At 36.9% G+C, this 14941-nt stretch overlaps 1 protein-coding gene across 1 annotated transcript in view; it reads left to right on the forward strand.

The window, feature by feature from the left end:
• Positions 1 to 4295: 4295 nt before the first annotated feature.
• galnt9 (polypeptide N-acetylgalactosaminyltransferase 9) overlaps positions 4296 to 14941 on the forward strand; it is a 160050-nt gene continuing 149404 nt past the window's right edge. Inside the window, exon 1 of the mRNA XM_079815777.1 lies at positions 4296 to 5159. Within this exon, the coding sequence (XP_079671903.1) occupies positions 4919 to 5159 (241 nt within the window). The 5' untranslated portion in view covers positions 4296 to 4918. The remainder of the gene's footprint in view (positions 5160 to 14941) is intronic.

The raw sequence follows: 14941 nt of genomic DNA on the forward strand, positions 1-14941 counted from the left end.
GATGCCATGTAACCGAGGCTGCATGTGTTGCTTTGAGAGGATTAAACTCCAACACCTCCAGGCGAAGTTTGCTCATCATACAATGTGTGTGAGCGTTTGCAGCTTCCATTCTACAAGTCAGACTGGCTGAACAAATCTGAGTTTAACACAAACAGGGCACGATGCTTTCCTCAACAGGATCTTTTTAAAAAAAATGTAGGATTCATATGGCAGATGCCTCTTCACCTGCTCTTGACTTATGACTTCTTTGATTAGTCTAGCAATACAGCTGTTGCCTATGAGCGCTATATTTGTTAAGACTATCTTAACAGCAGTGTGAGGTGTGAGAAACCTTGCAAAACACTATAAAATATGTCTGTGCAAGCTCACAGTTCCTGCCCTTGCTCTGTAAACAAAGGAGGTATGCATTGAATACAGTTAACCAGGATAAATTTAAATGCTCGTATAATACATCTGTGGAAATGAAATTGAATTTGGTGGCCCACTTTACTGAGTCTAATCAGGTGAAAGCATTCTCTCTCACACACACACATTGGCAATGTTCAAAATGAAATATTAGCATACTGTGTACTTCACATTATACGCTGACAACTGAAAAAGAAAATGTTTTAAACATTAAAACCATTTTTATTCTGCATTTTTTATTTTATTTTGAGGAAAAATACATTTTGTCATTCTAATCTCATAATGATTGAAGAAACATTACGCTTTATAATCACTTCTGCTTTACTTTTCACACCGAAATGGAAACTCAAGTTGTTGAAATTGCATTATGGGATACAGTATTCTGCAGTGTGACATTTGTGTATCTAAATGTATCTATTAATACAGGAAAAAATGCATGTATGCAGCAGTATTCATACTGTGTAGTGTAAAAATAGTATGCAGCTTATATTGGTATGCTATAGCTGACATTGCCATTCTTTTCCCTTCAGTTTTTTTTTTTCTGTCTCTCCATCTGTTCAGTTGCAACTTACCGGATTCATTATTTAGATTGAATCACTGGTCATGCAGCTCCCATGGCAAGCATTCAACATAACATGGTGTTAGAATTGCCCGTTGCTTTGTGCACGTGCCTGGTCTGCTCATGTGTAAATGAGTGTGCTCAATACTGTTTATATAAAAAGGTTAGTTTACCCAAAAGTGAAAATTCTGTCATAATTTACTCACTGTGAAACACAAATAGAGACATTTTGAATAATGCTTTTTACAAGTTTGTTGTATTTTCACAGACGGAATCCAGTCATTTTCGTGTGAGGGCAAAAGGTTCGACCGGTTCAAGTTGGTCATGTGTGATTCGCCTCATTGATCTACAGAAAGATGCCTGCAGAAAATGACTTCTGTGTAAGTCATTTGCTTCATACATCACTACAACAATATAGACAATGGACTGAAATTTCACGAATGTGAGCGCCAGTGTTGGGGGTAATGCATTGCAAGTTACATTTTAACAAGTAAAGTAACACATTACATTTAAATTTACAAAAAAAATATCGGAGTTACAACCTCTCCTGTCCCCATGTTGAGAGAAATCGGGAGTAAGTGCTGAGGTGTTGTTTTCACTGTTTAAACATGATGGTTATTTACTCATCTCAGGTGCACAAAAACAGATTCAGTATTCGTCAAAATGAATAAAAACAGTTAATTGCAATCATAGAATATTATGCAAACCTGCAAATTAAATGTTAAATAGTCTAATTAAATGTTAAATTACACAAAAATACTTTGGCCTGGTTTCACAGTACAGGGCTTAGAATAAGCCAGAATTAGACTTTAGTTCAATTAGTAACTTTTTAAAGTGCACCTTTAAAAAATGGTGCTCTTAAAATGCACAACAGTAATGTTTTTTTTTTTTTTCAAATACACTATAATGCCAAAAGTCTGGCATTATACTTGATACTTGATAGCCAGGAGAATGATACTTGCCTGACTGCATTGTGCCAAGTGTAAAGTTTGGCATAGGGGGGATTATGGTGTGGGGTTGTTTTTCAGGGGTTGGGCTTGGCCCCTTAGTTCCAGTGAAAGGAACTCTTAATGCTTCAGCATACCAAGACCTTTTTGGACAGTTTCATGCTCCCAGCTTTGTGGGAACAGTTTGGGGATGGCCCCTTCCTGTTTCAACATGACTGCACCCCAGTGCACAAAGCAAGGTCCATAAAGACATGGATGAGCGAGTTTGGTGTGGAGAAACTTGACTGGCCTGCACAGAGTCCTGACCTCAACACCTTTGGGATGAATTCGAGCGGAGACTGCGAGCCAGGCCTTCTCGTCCAACATCAGTGCCTGACCTCACAAATGCGCTTCTAGAAGAATGGTCAAAAGTCCCCATAAACACACTCCTAAACCTTGTGGAAGCTGTTAAAGCTGCAAAGGGTGGGACAGCTCCATATTAAACCCTACAGATAAAAACGGGATGTCATTAAAGTTCATGTGCAAGTTGAAGGCAGGCGTCCCAAAACTTTTGCCAATATAGTGTACGTCAGTGCAAGTTGATTTCAGTTAAAAAAACGTTTATAGCCTACATGCATTTTAATCTTGAGCCTAGTCTGTGAAACCAAGCATTTATGTATTTAATCACTCTTTATTAACTGCGCCCTCTACTGTACAGGTGTGAATTTGCATTTCCTTCAGCCTGATGCTGTTATCAAAAAACAACAACAAGCAAGCCAAGATGAGAAAAAGTATGCAAAAGTAATGTGACATTATTTTCCATAAAAAGTAACTAAGTAATGTAATTAGTTACTTTTTTTAGGGAGTAACACAATATTGCAATGCATTACTTTTAAAAGTAACTTTCCCCAAATAGTAACTTTCTGAGCGCAACTTTAAAGTATCATAAAGGTGGTCCTATTCTAGGTCTTCTGGAACTCGGGCCCTATTCCAGGTCTTCTGAACCTATAAAGTAAGACAATTGATTGTCTACTGCTGTCATGATCCCAGGCTGCGTTTCCCTGTCTTTTAAGGACCTTTGTTGTGTCCTGTCTTGTGCCATGTTTTGTAGTTCTTTGTAGTTTTTCATGTTGATTAGTCTCCCCAGGTGTGTCTTGTTAATTTGTTAAGCTTGTTTGCCCCTGTGTATTTAAACATCTGTGCTTCAGTTGTTGGGTGTTGGTCGTTGCTCTTGCATGTGTGTTCCTTTTGTTAGTTCTGCCCGTCTTCTGTGGATACTCTCTCCTGGATTATCTCTGTAACGTGTGAGCAGGAATGAAGCAGAGTGAGAATCGAAATGCAGCAAATAACACTTATTAAACACATAAACAGAGATAATCCTGGAGATAGTATCCACAGAAGACGGGCAGAACTAACAAAAGGAACATGCATGCAAAAACAACGACCGACACCCAACAACTGAAGCACAGATGTTTAAATACACAGGGGCAAACAAGCTTAACAAATTAACAAGATACACCTGGGGAGACTAATCAACATGAAAAACTACAAAGAACTACAAAACATGGCACAAGACAGGACATAACAAAAGTCCTCACAAGACAGGTAAACACAGCCTGGGATCATGACAACCGCAACACAAATGCCGCTTGATACGGTCAACTACTTATTTTAAACTAAACTATTTGAGTGCAAATCTATTATGAATTTTTATCATTTTGTCAATGTATACTGTTAATGGAAAATGCTCGAGCAACCTACAGTTTATAGCCTAACCTCTTGAGATGAACGTGACTTTGTGAGCATATAGCCTAGATTAAGTGCATTCTGGCTGACTTGTGGTATTATTTTGCTTTTGTAGTCACAGAAACGTTTGAAAATGCTTCTCTGAAGACTTAAGTAGGCCTATTCATGATAAACCAAACATTTGATAGATATAGGCTTTCGAAGCTCATGAGTGCCCAGTTAAAGCAAGAAAACGAAAACACAGGTTGAAAGAATTAACTGGCAAGAGAGACAAAAGGAGGACTCAAAAGTTACAATAATGATATATTGTAGCCTAATGTTGTTGCGGTGTCCATCTTGTTTCTATTTTATAAAGGTATACTTATAGCGCAAGCTCTACGATAATTTACAAATAAGATGCTACAAGTACTTTCAACTCAAGAAAAGTTAATGTACTTATTAATTTGTTAATGACCCACTGATTGTATTATTCATTGGAAATATCACATTTAGACTTCATACAAAATATATTCTTATACAAACCCTGTGTAATTTAATTGGCCAATCTCCGTGAAAACAGAAGAATGTAATCCAACAGCTATCCTCATCATCTATCATATTCCAGCCTTTCATCCCCTCACACAGTCTTTTGAATATTTATGAGTTTGCCGACGTCACCAGAGCGCTGAGCAGCGCGTGAAATAGCGGGATGTGAGGGAGGGAGCATGCGGGGAGCGCGAGAGAAGAACGCTGCCATGCAAACCGTCGCTTGACAGCGTCTTTTTTACTTCCTCCTGCGTTCGTTGCATAAGGATTGTGGATGTCTTCTGCCTGGTCATTGAAATCGTATCTCGTTTAGATGCCCGAGCGCGATGCATCTTTGCTTTAACAGATAGACGGAGTCGCGTGAAGGATGCTGCACACGGAGGATCGTTGTTTGACATGCACTGACATTTAAAATGAGCCATCTGAACCGTGCACATCTCGTGCATTTCGACTCATGAGTGCACGGCGTGATTAAACGCGTGCTTTTAATCGGAGCACAGTCTCCGTAGGCTGCTCTGACACATTTGTAAACGTTTGTAATGGGGGTCAGCACAAGAACCCGAGGCGATTGATTGCAACCCCTGTTTTACTTGTATATCATATGTACTTGCATCATCATATTCGCGCGTTGATCAGCTGTTAAGCTTGAGAAACTGCGGCGCGCGCGGGTTGTGCGTGGTGCTGAAAGGACAGCTCCCACCACAGCGGATCATATGGATCAATATTAGGGGTCTGACAGTGTCGCTCTCCGGCTTTAATGGCTGTGGCACGCAAGATCAAAACTCTGCTGACGGTCAACATTCTGGTGTTCGTCGGGATCATCTTGTTCTCGGTCTACTGCAGGATCCAGGACCGATCCGAAGAGCTCGTGCAGATCGGGAGGCTGTCGGATCAGAGACTGCGAGGCAGGAATGCCAAAGTTACGAACTCCATGGACAGACAGTCCATTCTCAAAAGGCTCGAGCGACTGGAAGATGTGGTCTATAACCAGTTAAATGGTATGTGAGCTTTTAATCATCTTTGACTTTCATGAATAAGTCGTTGACATGAATTATATAATGCATAATAAATCCGTGTTTTATGGACATTTAGATATGATTTCATACACTTTGGATTTTATTGTGAAATTGAGACTTTATCACATGACAATTAATATAGACATATGATGCAATAAACATGCCAGGAAGATCACGACAGGATTAGGTGCAAAATATATCAACCAAAGAGTTAGCACATTACTAAATGGATAAATGTAATGATCTATTAAGCATTATATGATTCATAATGTTTTTTTAATGTCATTGCTGAAATAGAAAGTGCTATCTGGGAAATTAGAGATTTTGCAGTCTACTAATAAGGGCGCATTGCCTGATTGTAATAGTAATACATTTTGTTCTGACTCTAATTACAGGCATGTTGAGTAGTTTCAGAGTTGTTGTTCTGAAAGTTTTCTTACTTCTCTGTTACCTTATGACAGTATTGACAACAACGCGCGCATTTCTCAGAGTATGTTGTGTCTTCCGATATGTGTATTAATTCTTAAGGTCAATTTAATTCATATTTAATTCAAATGCAGTTCTGCTTGTTTAAATCTGAAACATAGAACTGACCCCTCTTGACATTATGTGATATATAGTTAGAAGAGGTTCATTTTTGCCTGTAGGCTGTTTATTCATGTACCTATTTAATTTGACAGCAAAATCAATGAATCAGAATTTAGATACATATTACAATTCAAAAATCCCCAATCATGGTTGGGGAAAATGGCCATATTCAGATATTCATGTCCATGTAAAAAATCGGAGGATTTCCACTGAATTAGACACTGCGTCATTCATAAAATTCAAATTATCTTTCCTCTCGTCGTTCATGTATTTTTAGCTAAATTGATTATGCCTTTCAGCTACCAATAAGAATGTAGAACTCTCAGATTTGTATAGTACAGTTCACCATTTTTAAGTCCAATCTACATAATCCCACAGATGTAACCCCTAAAACAGTGCAGAAAAAAAGTCTGCAGATTCTCTAAGCCTTTAAAAAGACATTTTCCTACGGCAATCTTGCTTCCCATGCACTTGTATCTGTTCTTGCCATAACCACAATTGTGCTCCCTCTTCTGAGTTCTTTTCTTAGAATATTAAAGCCCATTTCCTCAGTCATTATGTTCCTAGACCATAGACCATTTTCTTCCGGAAAACATCGGAAGGTCATAGTTCACGTGATGTGTTATCCTTCCTTTAACTGTCTGTTAAAAGACCTATCACTCTCTCTTTCCTTTTCTTAGTGCTTTTCTATTTGATCTGATTGTTATTCCGTAAGACCGGCATCATTTGTGTATGAAGGGGGTCACTCTGTCAGTTTGAATTATCCTTCTTGCGTTTGAAGGAAAGCCAAGAGGCACTGCTTTATAAAAAAGCTCTAATGTACCCTACTGATTGAAAGGGCTTTCATTCTGCACAAGTGCCACCACATATTTCTCCCGGAGGCTTTTCCACTCTGTCGAATTCACCAGTCTGTCACAAATCTTCTTGATATTGGGGCCGTTATACATTTTATTCCGACACATATTTATCTGATGCGCATAAAACTTGTGAGATTGTATCCGCCGACTGTATGCGATATTGCGTCTGGATTAGGTTTTCCCCTTGAGGTTTTCACATTACTGTTGCCGTATTTGCTTCCAATGGTGATTTGGCGTAATTGTCCATTTTTCAGTTGTTTATTGTCTTGACAATGAGACCCAGAGGATTACGCCAAGGTCTGATTGCATTTCTTGGACACAGCGAGTTTTACAAGAAAGCAGTAATTGTCTGGCTGTTGATGGCGCCCTCATCCCTTGAAACATCTTAGCAAATATGCTGTAAAAGTTTGTATGAGCATTACTTTGATGAATAATTTCCAAGAGAACATATAAAACATAAATCGCAGACAGTGCTTCTGGTTTGAGATGGACAGATGTATCATCATTTACAACCCCCAACATTCATTAAATGAGAATCATAGTGCACAGCATGATCATGCACCTGTTTTTTTGAAGTGGCACAGTTGGTGGGCCTGGCAAAATTGCTACTGAACCTGACAGCCAGTGATCGTGTATTGTAATGCATGTAGTTTGTGCAAGATGGTGTGAAGTTTTTAGCATATAGGCTGTATTTTCCCTCTCAATAGCATAGATAGATTTGTATATACAGTCAAACCAAAATTTATTCAGACACCTTCAACATTTTCTCACATGATCACAGTTTATTCGCTATAGTTTCGAAAATGGTAATAAAATATGACAAGAACGCAGAGTTAAACTGTGTCAGAACAAATTAACATTGATAATGTCAGATAACTTTGATAGAAAGGTATGTAATGGCTTACAATCAACCAATCAGCTGTCAGCTGTTCAATTTAAGTACACAATTAGATAATCCCAATTTATCAATTTGCTTAATTTAGTTCATTCTGTAGTGTAAAAAGGTTGCATTCGAATTGAAGAAAAAACACTTCAGCAAAACATGGTCAGGTCAAGGTGGTCCCAAATTTGTATCAATTTTACTGGTAGTCCACTGTATGAAGAATTTTTGGGTATAATATGTCACAGTTAACTTTATTTTGCTATCCTCACTTACATACATGAACTATAGTGTCCTGCATCCACTAGTAAAAAATGATATCTGGAGTCTGAATAATTTTTGGTTTGTGATAACTAAGCTGTTTCAAGTCATATTATGACATTCATCATCGTTTGCTATTCTTATAGAATTGGTTTACTCAACTAAATCTGACGTTGAGGGATAGCTGTGAGTCTAAAGTGCAGTGAAAATGTCACTATAAAACCTGAATGTTTTGGCAATTGCTTAAATAATGCATGTAAATCAGTGACCCTGAGACATTGTTCACAAGCTACACATTACAATAAACTACGGCAGCATAGATTAAGTTAATCAGCGCAGGAAGTGTAATGCCATTTATTATTTGGACAAAACCAAGACGCAAAGAGCCATTCAGGGATAGAGTTTTTTAGAAATGCTGGATTATTGTGAAAATAACTTTTATCTGACTGCTATAAAATGCAGAGCTATGAGAATGTGCAATTAGCCCCTTGATTAGGCAGCAGATCTACCGTGAGCATTACTGCTAAAGTGTGCTTAATTTCTACAGCTGTAGTCCGGTTTACCTCTGCAAACACAGATGCGGTAGACTGAACCGATTTCTAACTGGGAAGTGATCTAAACAAAGAAGGCTGCACTAACCATTCAAAATTTTAGGTTGATGCAATTATTTTTATTACTATTATTATTATATATTATATAGAAAGTCTATGCTCACAGTAAAATACAGTAAAAAACAAAATATTGTGAAATATTTTTACTATGTAAAATAAATAAATAAATAATATAATGTAATTTAATCCAGTGATGGCAAAGCTGAATTTTCAGCATCACTACTCCAGTCTTCAGTGTCACATGATCCTTCATAAATCATACTAATATGCTGATTTTGTGCCCATGAAACATTTCTTTTCATTATTATCAATGTTAAAAACAATTACTTAATATTCAATGACTCTGATCGGATCGGATCGGATCGGGGGCTCAAAAACTTAATCAGGACATCCCACTTCACAGTAAAACACACTTGGCACTTAGATGCAGCTTCTGTGTAGTGTTAAATGGCAAGCTTAACCATTATATTTATGGCTCACACCGTGTGGTAGCCCCCTATAGGGTTCAGGCTGTGTAGGTGTTCCATATGCTATACATCTATAAAAAGTATGACCGCCTTGACATTGTTCTGATACAGAGTGCTAGTACTAAAGATAATGTAATTTCCCTGGCTCTAGTAATTTAGAGTTAAAATGAAATTCAATTAAATAAATTAGAATATCAATAAACTAACTTCCTGTTCCCAATGTACAACATAATTGAGATTACAGATATTATATAATTTAAATTGTTTTTTTGTTTTTTTTTACAAAAGTTTTTATAATTTGTTACATAATTTATATGACCTTGTCTTACTTTATGAATTCTGGGTATAAATCAGCTTTTTGAGTAAGTATTTAATCACCATCGATGCTTTATGGCCCAGCACATTTTACTGTCTAATGCATTCACAGTGGATTCTAAGGGGGCTGTCCAATCCTGCCTTTTATGTTCCCATAACCACATTTTTCCTCATGAATATTTATGCTGCACTAGCATCAGTTTTGACATGAATTCATATATTCATTCAGTCCCCATATCACCTCAAAAAGGAATATTTGTTATCCTGGAATCCATAAAGGGTCAGTAAGACTTTTTTTTTTCTTTTCAAATCTTGTTACATAATTCAAAGCAATTCTGAGTAAAGTGCATCAGGCCTGAATGCTGTCAGAGCACTTTACAAGAAAGCAGGAGATAAACTTGACCAGTATCACAAATGGATGGCTGAAAGACCTCCACAAACACAGTGGAGTATATATATATAGTGGAGTAAATATATATATATATATATTTTTTTTTAATATATTGGTTCTTTCTGGTTCTCGAATCTGATTGGTTGAGAGCCTTTTCCAGCCATGTGATATTCCTCCAGTAGAAGCACTCAAACCATTTCACAGTTTGTATCACTCTGCTTGTGGCAACTTTCATGGTGGACAAGCAAATACACCATATATTTAAAAAAATACGGTAACACTTTAGAATAATGGTCCGTCATTAATAGGTAACTATGCAGGAAGTAATGCAGGACTAATGAGTAGTTCTACATTAACACTTCAGCTATTTAGGAGATAGTACCTTGTTAATCAATATTTACTGAATGAGATTTGCCTCATTAATAACTATTAACTAACTTTCAAATTATAAAGAACATTATTGTGTGTCTGAGATGTAATCAATCATCGTTTTTACTCTGCATAAATTCATAAAATGCATCACTAGTTACTCAAGGGTTACCTAGTCACTGTGCAGGAACTACTATTGATCTGGATCATTATTTTAAAGTGAAAAAGATGTTTTCTCACTTTAAAATAATGGTCCAGATCACTAGTAGTCCTTGAAGAGTGACTAGGTAATTGAGTAATTACTGATGCATTTTATGACTTTATTCAGAGTAAAGAAGGACAATCTTCAAGAACAACCTGATCTCACAGAATTCCGTGAAATGAACATGGGCTCCTTAACTCAAAATCCATGGCAGTGTCACGGAATCGCCGAAAATTCCGTGATGGGTCCAGCAGCGTCGAGTCCATCCGCCAAAGATCAAAAATACATTTCAAATTTTACCGCCGGAAGAAACGTTACGTCAGCTTTGACAGCATTGGCTGTCATATGTCTCGTGACCAATTGCGTCATTACGTCGGCTTTGATTGTAAAATGCTATTGGCTCTCGTGTGTCTCGTGACCGATCGTGTCATGCTAAAGAGTCGTGTGTATTATTTGAATGAGATATGAATGAGTGCGTTCACGGAGCGGTGGGATCATCATTTTAGCGATTAAAACATTAAGATCAACTCTGTTCTTTACATAAAGACATCGTGTGACTTCAGAAGACTTGGAATGCATCATGAGTTCATTCTTTTATACTGTTTTGGTCAGTTTTTGCAATAAATACATGTGACTGTACTTGTATTTGCCTGTTATGTGTTTTATATTGTTGAGAGTGGGTAGGTTTAGGGCAGGAGTGGAGTTAGTTGCTCCAAAATATAAAAGTAGCCTATAAATATTCATAAAATCATGTCTACTTTTTTAATGTCATTGACTTGCATAGGAATCACTTCCGTGGACCCATCCCGGAATTTTCGGCGATTCTGTGAAACTGACACAGATTTTGAGTTAAGGGACCCGTGTTCATTTCACAGAATTCTGTGAGACCAAATTGTTCAAGAACTACTAGTGATCTGGACCATTATTTTAAAGTGAAAAAACATCCTTTTCCACTTTAAAATAATGGTCCAGGTCACTAGTAGTTCCTGCATAGTGACTAGGTAACATTTAAGTAATTAGTGATGCATTTTATGACTTGCATTTTATTCTTTATAATTTGTCATAGTTACCTATTAGTTATTAGTGATGCCAATCCCATTCAGTTATTGATTACCTAATCAGAAACTATCTTAGTCCTACATTTGATATTACTTACTGATTAGTTAGGCTTTTTTCGAAATTAGTTAATAGTAGTTGCTGAAGTGTTAATGTAGTACTACTCATTAGTCCTGCATTTCTTCCTGCATAGTTACCTATTAATGATGGACCATTATTCTAAAGTGTTACCAAAAATACTACTGTTATCGTGTCACAGAATGTAGTTTCAAGAGTTTTTATAGGCGATAATGTAGTTACTTAGACAAAATATGTGACTCTTATAAACATAGCACCTATATGACAATTTGTTTAGATGCTTTTGCAGTTGCGAGCTCCAGGCTGTCAGCGTCCATTCATTACCCTCGCGTACCCACTGAGAACAGCTTCATCTCGGCCAGTGCTTTGGGAATTTGCCGCTGGCTCTTATGTACATTTTGGTTAAACATGAGGTATAATTAATTTGGGGTATATCAAATGTGCAATCTTTGGTCTTATTAATCTATTACTTGTTCCAGATCAAATTGATAATTTTATATTCAACCCTCTACAATGCGAGTAAATTACTCGCATATGCGAGTATATTTTCACTCTGGGTGACTAAATAATATCTGTCATTAGCCATTGGCTAATAAATTATTAGATTTTACTCGCCAGTGTGTGTGTTAGAGGCTAAGAATAAGTTTAGCATATTTATTTTCACTCGCTGAACACAGAGAAACAGTTTCGCTCTCTGTCAAACGATCTGTCTATTTCAGTTCAGCTCAATGGCTGCGCAGCATACCTGTATTTGATGTACCGTAAACTCTAGTGTGAAGGCGCACAACGTGCCTTAGCTTTGCAGAGAGCTGTTTGTTTCACACACGCGCAAAGAGAGATATTCTTAAATACGATGCAGAATCGACATGTAAACCATATTCTTTGTTGTATTTTCCTGTCAAAACAATGGAGTTCATTTGGAATTATTCAGCTTTTAAGAACAAGCAGAAGATAAACGGTTTCTCCGGTAGTGGGCGAAACTAATGCGCAAATGGCAATCTCATTGGCTGGTGCTCATCTATTACCTTCACTGTTTTGATTTCAGCAAATCAGTTCAAGCGAACGCAGACAACGTGATTAATATTCATGAACCCAGCAGCTCATCAATCCTTAGTGCGTTGTATATTGTTATTAGTAGTAGAATTTGTAATATTATTATTATCTTATTAATAATTACTATCTATTACTATTATGATTTTTTACAGAAACACTGAATGACCAACAATATCTTAAGCACCACCACCAGTCCTAAGTTCAATTAAAATATCAAATATGCATTCATACATGAATGTATGCCAGAAGCTAGATATTTGACTTTATAACGTGTTAAATATGGATATTTTTCTTACAAAACCCCATCAATTTGCTTCAGAAGGCCTCTAATAACCCACCCGGAGCCGTAAGGATTACTTTTATAATGGATAGATGCACTTTTTTGGGCTTCACATTTTGGGCTGCCATTATAATGCTTGGAAGAGCCAGGACATTTTTTTATGTACCTCCGACTGTATTAATCTGAAAGAAGAATGTCATATGCACCTAGGATGGCTTGAGGGTGAGTAAATCATGGGGTAATTTTCACTTTTGGGTGAACTCTATCCCTTTAAGTAACTTCAGAAGAGACATTTAAGATCTGGTTGATACTTAATGAAACTTAAACTGACAACTCAATTAAGTGTAGTGAGCTATCAAACTGTAACCTCTAAGCAAAAATATTTTTTTTCCGTCTGGGCTGAGATCTGTATGCTGTTTGTCAGGACTGTAAAGCTTATCATGAGTGAGGTATTAATGTTTCTGAACTACCTAAGTACACATGCACAGAATATGCTTCTAAAAGAAAGTGGAATTGGAGCTATCTGTCAAGAAATTCAAAGTCATTTGCGAAAAGTAGCTAACAGGATGTGTTCATAAGCCGCTTCTCAAAGACAGACTGCAGAGCAGCCTGTTAAAATAATGAGTCTGGAAAGTCCAGTCCATTACAGAAAGAGAGAGAGATAGTTACTCTATCCCTCTAACCAGAGTATCATGAATTTCAGGCACACATCCGTCACTTTTTCAGAAAAAAAAATGGTGTCCTATATTTTTTTGCTCACATTTTGAGACCAAATTACAAGTCCAATTTTTATTTTTACTTTCTATTAAATAAAACAAATGTGTTTTACTGAATGCATGAAACAGAAAGGAAGGGAACACAATTACAATTACAATTCCAGTGCTAATACATTTCCTATTAAAAAAATGGATTACCATCTGATGCATGAATTCTTATATCACATGAATTATTATGCAAAAAACAAGATATATATAATTCCCTTAGAATCATTTTTTTTTTTTTTTTTATCGAAATTAGATATTTTATCAACCATGCTGAACTATTCTTATCATTAAAAAAAATGATTTACTTTTCATTACATTAGGCATCCATTTGTAAGCATTTCAATGAATGCAAAATAAATTATCAGTTTATCAGTGATTTGGTCAATTTTTCTATATGAGAAATCGGTAAATTTTATCTGTGCCCTAATATGTGTCCTGTATGCAACACCATTAAACAATGCTTCTTGTTTGTTGCTGTTTTCTGAAATGTATTTCATAAATTGATGTAATTACGACGTTACTTTTCATATAGAGCAGAAAATACAGAACAGTGCTAATGGTTTAGAGCAACACCCGATTATTTTCTAGACTTCACGTTTATCTCATTACTGAAGATTTGTAAACTAGAAATGTTCAAATCACCCGTCTCTATCATGCTCTTTTCATTTGGAGGATGAAATAATGGAAAGAGGGTTGTAGATGTTTTTTTAAGAGGGAAGAAAACCGAATAATTGCTCGTCCACAAACAGAGCCTGTTTCCTTTGGTCTTTAACTTAATTTATTCAGCTCACTGTAATCACTGCTGTCTCTTTACAGCCTTCAAAGCATATTATTATCTGAGTACACACGCATGCACACGGACATTAACAGCTGAGCAGCAGCTGAAACACAATCTCCTTTGCCAGATTTTTTTAGCAGCCACATTAAAAAAAATCAGAGAAAGTCAGTCAGCTAGTTAGTTTGGAGTTAGTTTTGAAATAGCTTAAATCTACTTTCATGGAGGTTTTTGCTATATTGCCAAAAAGGACTTCCAAGGAAAGAAGACTTGGGCTCGAATTGATACAATAAAACTGACCACCAATATCATCACTGTTTACAAGTGCTGAGGACGCCCCCGAAGCTGAATTTCAGATAAGGTAATAGGTGTTACGTTTCTGGTATGCGCTGTAAGTGGTAGACCAATCACAACAGACTGGGCCATCTGACCAGTCAGAGCGGAGTAGGCTCTCAGCAAGGTTGAGTTTTTAGACCGGATCCTTGATTGAGCCATTTCAGACACCGTGGCTATGTTTACATGCACAACTTTTGTTTTGTTTGATTGATGAATCCGAATGTAGGTTGCATCCGAAGACCTAAAAATGCTGCCTTCGGAGTACGCATTCCAAGATAGGAGGCCTTCAAGGCACTGTCTCCTGAGTTTGGGGAGAGCGGGGCACAACCTAACGCAGGGTTAGTTGTAACACACGCGGTTTAACACTTTCCACACACGCCAGGATGACCAAACTTTGTGTATTTACTAGTTGCCATATCAACACTATATAGAGAAAAAATTTCGTCAAAATTAAACAATCTTTGGAAGATATCACTCAACA

The sequence above is a fragment of the Gobio gobio genome (assembly GCF_949357685.1).
Source record: "Gobio gobio genome assembly, chromosome: 4".
Taxonomy (NCBI): domain Eukaryota; kingdom Metazoa; phylum Chordata; class Actinopteri; order Cypriniformes; family Gobionidae; genus Gobio; species Gobio gobio.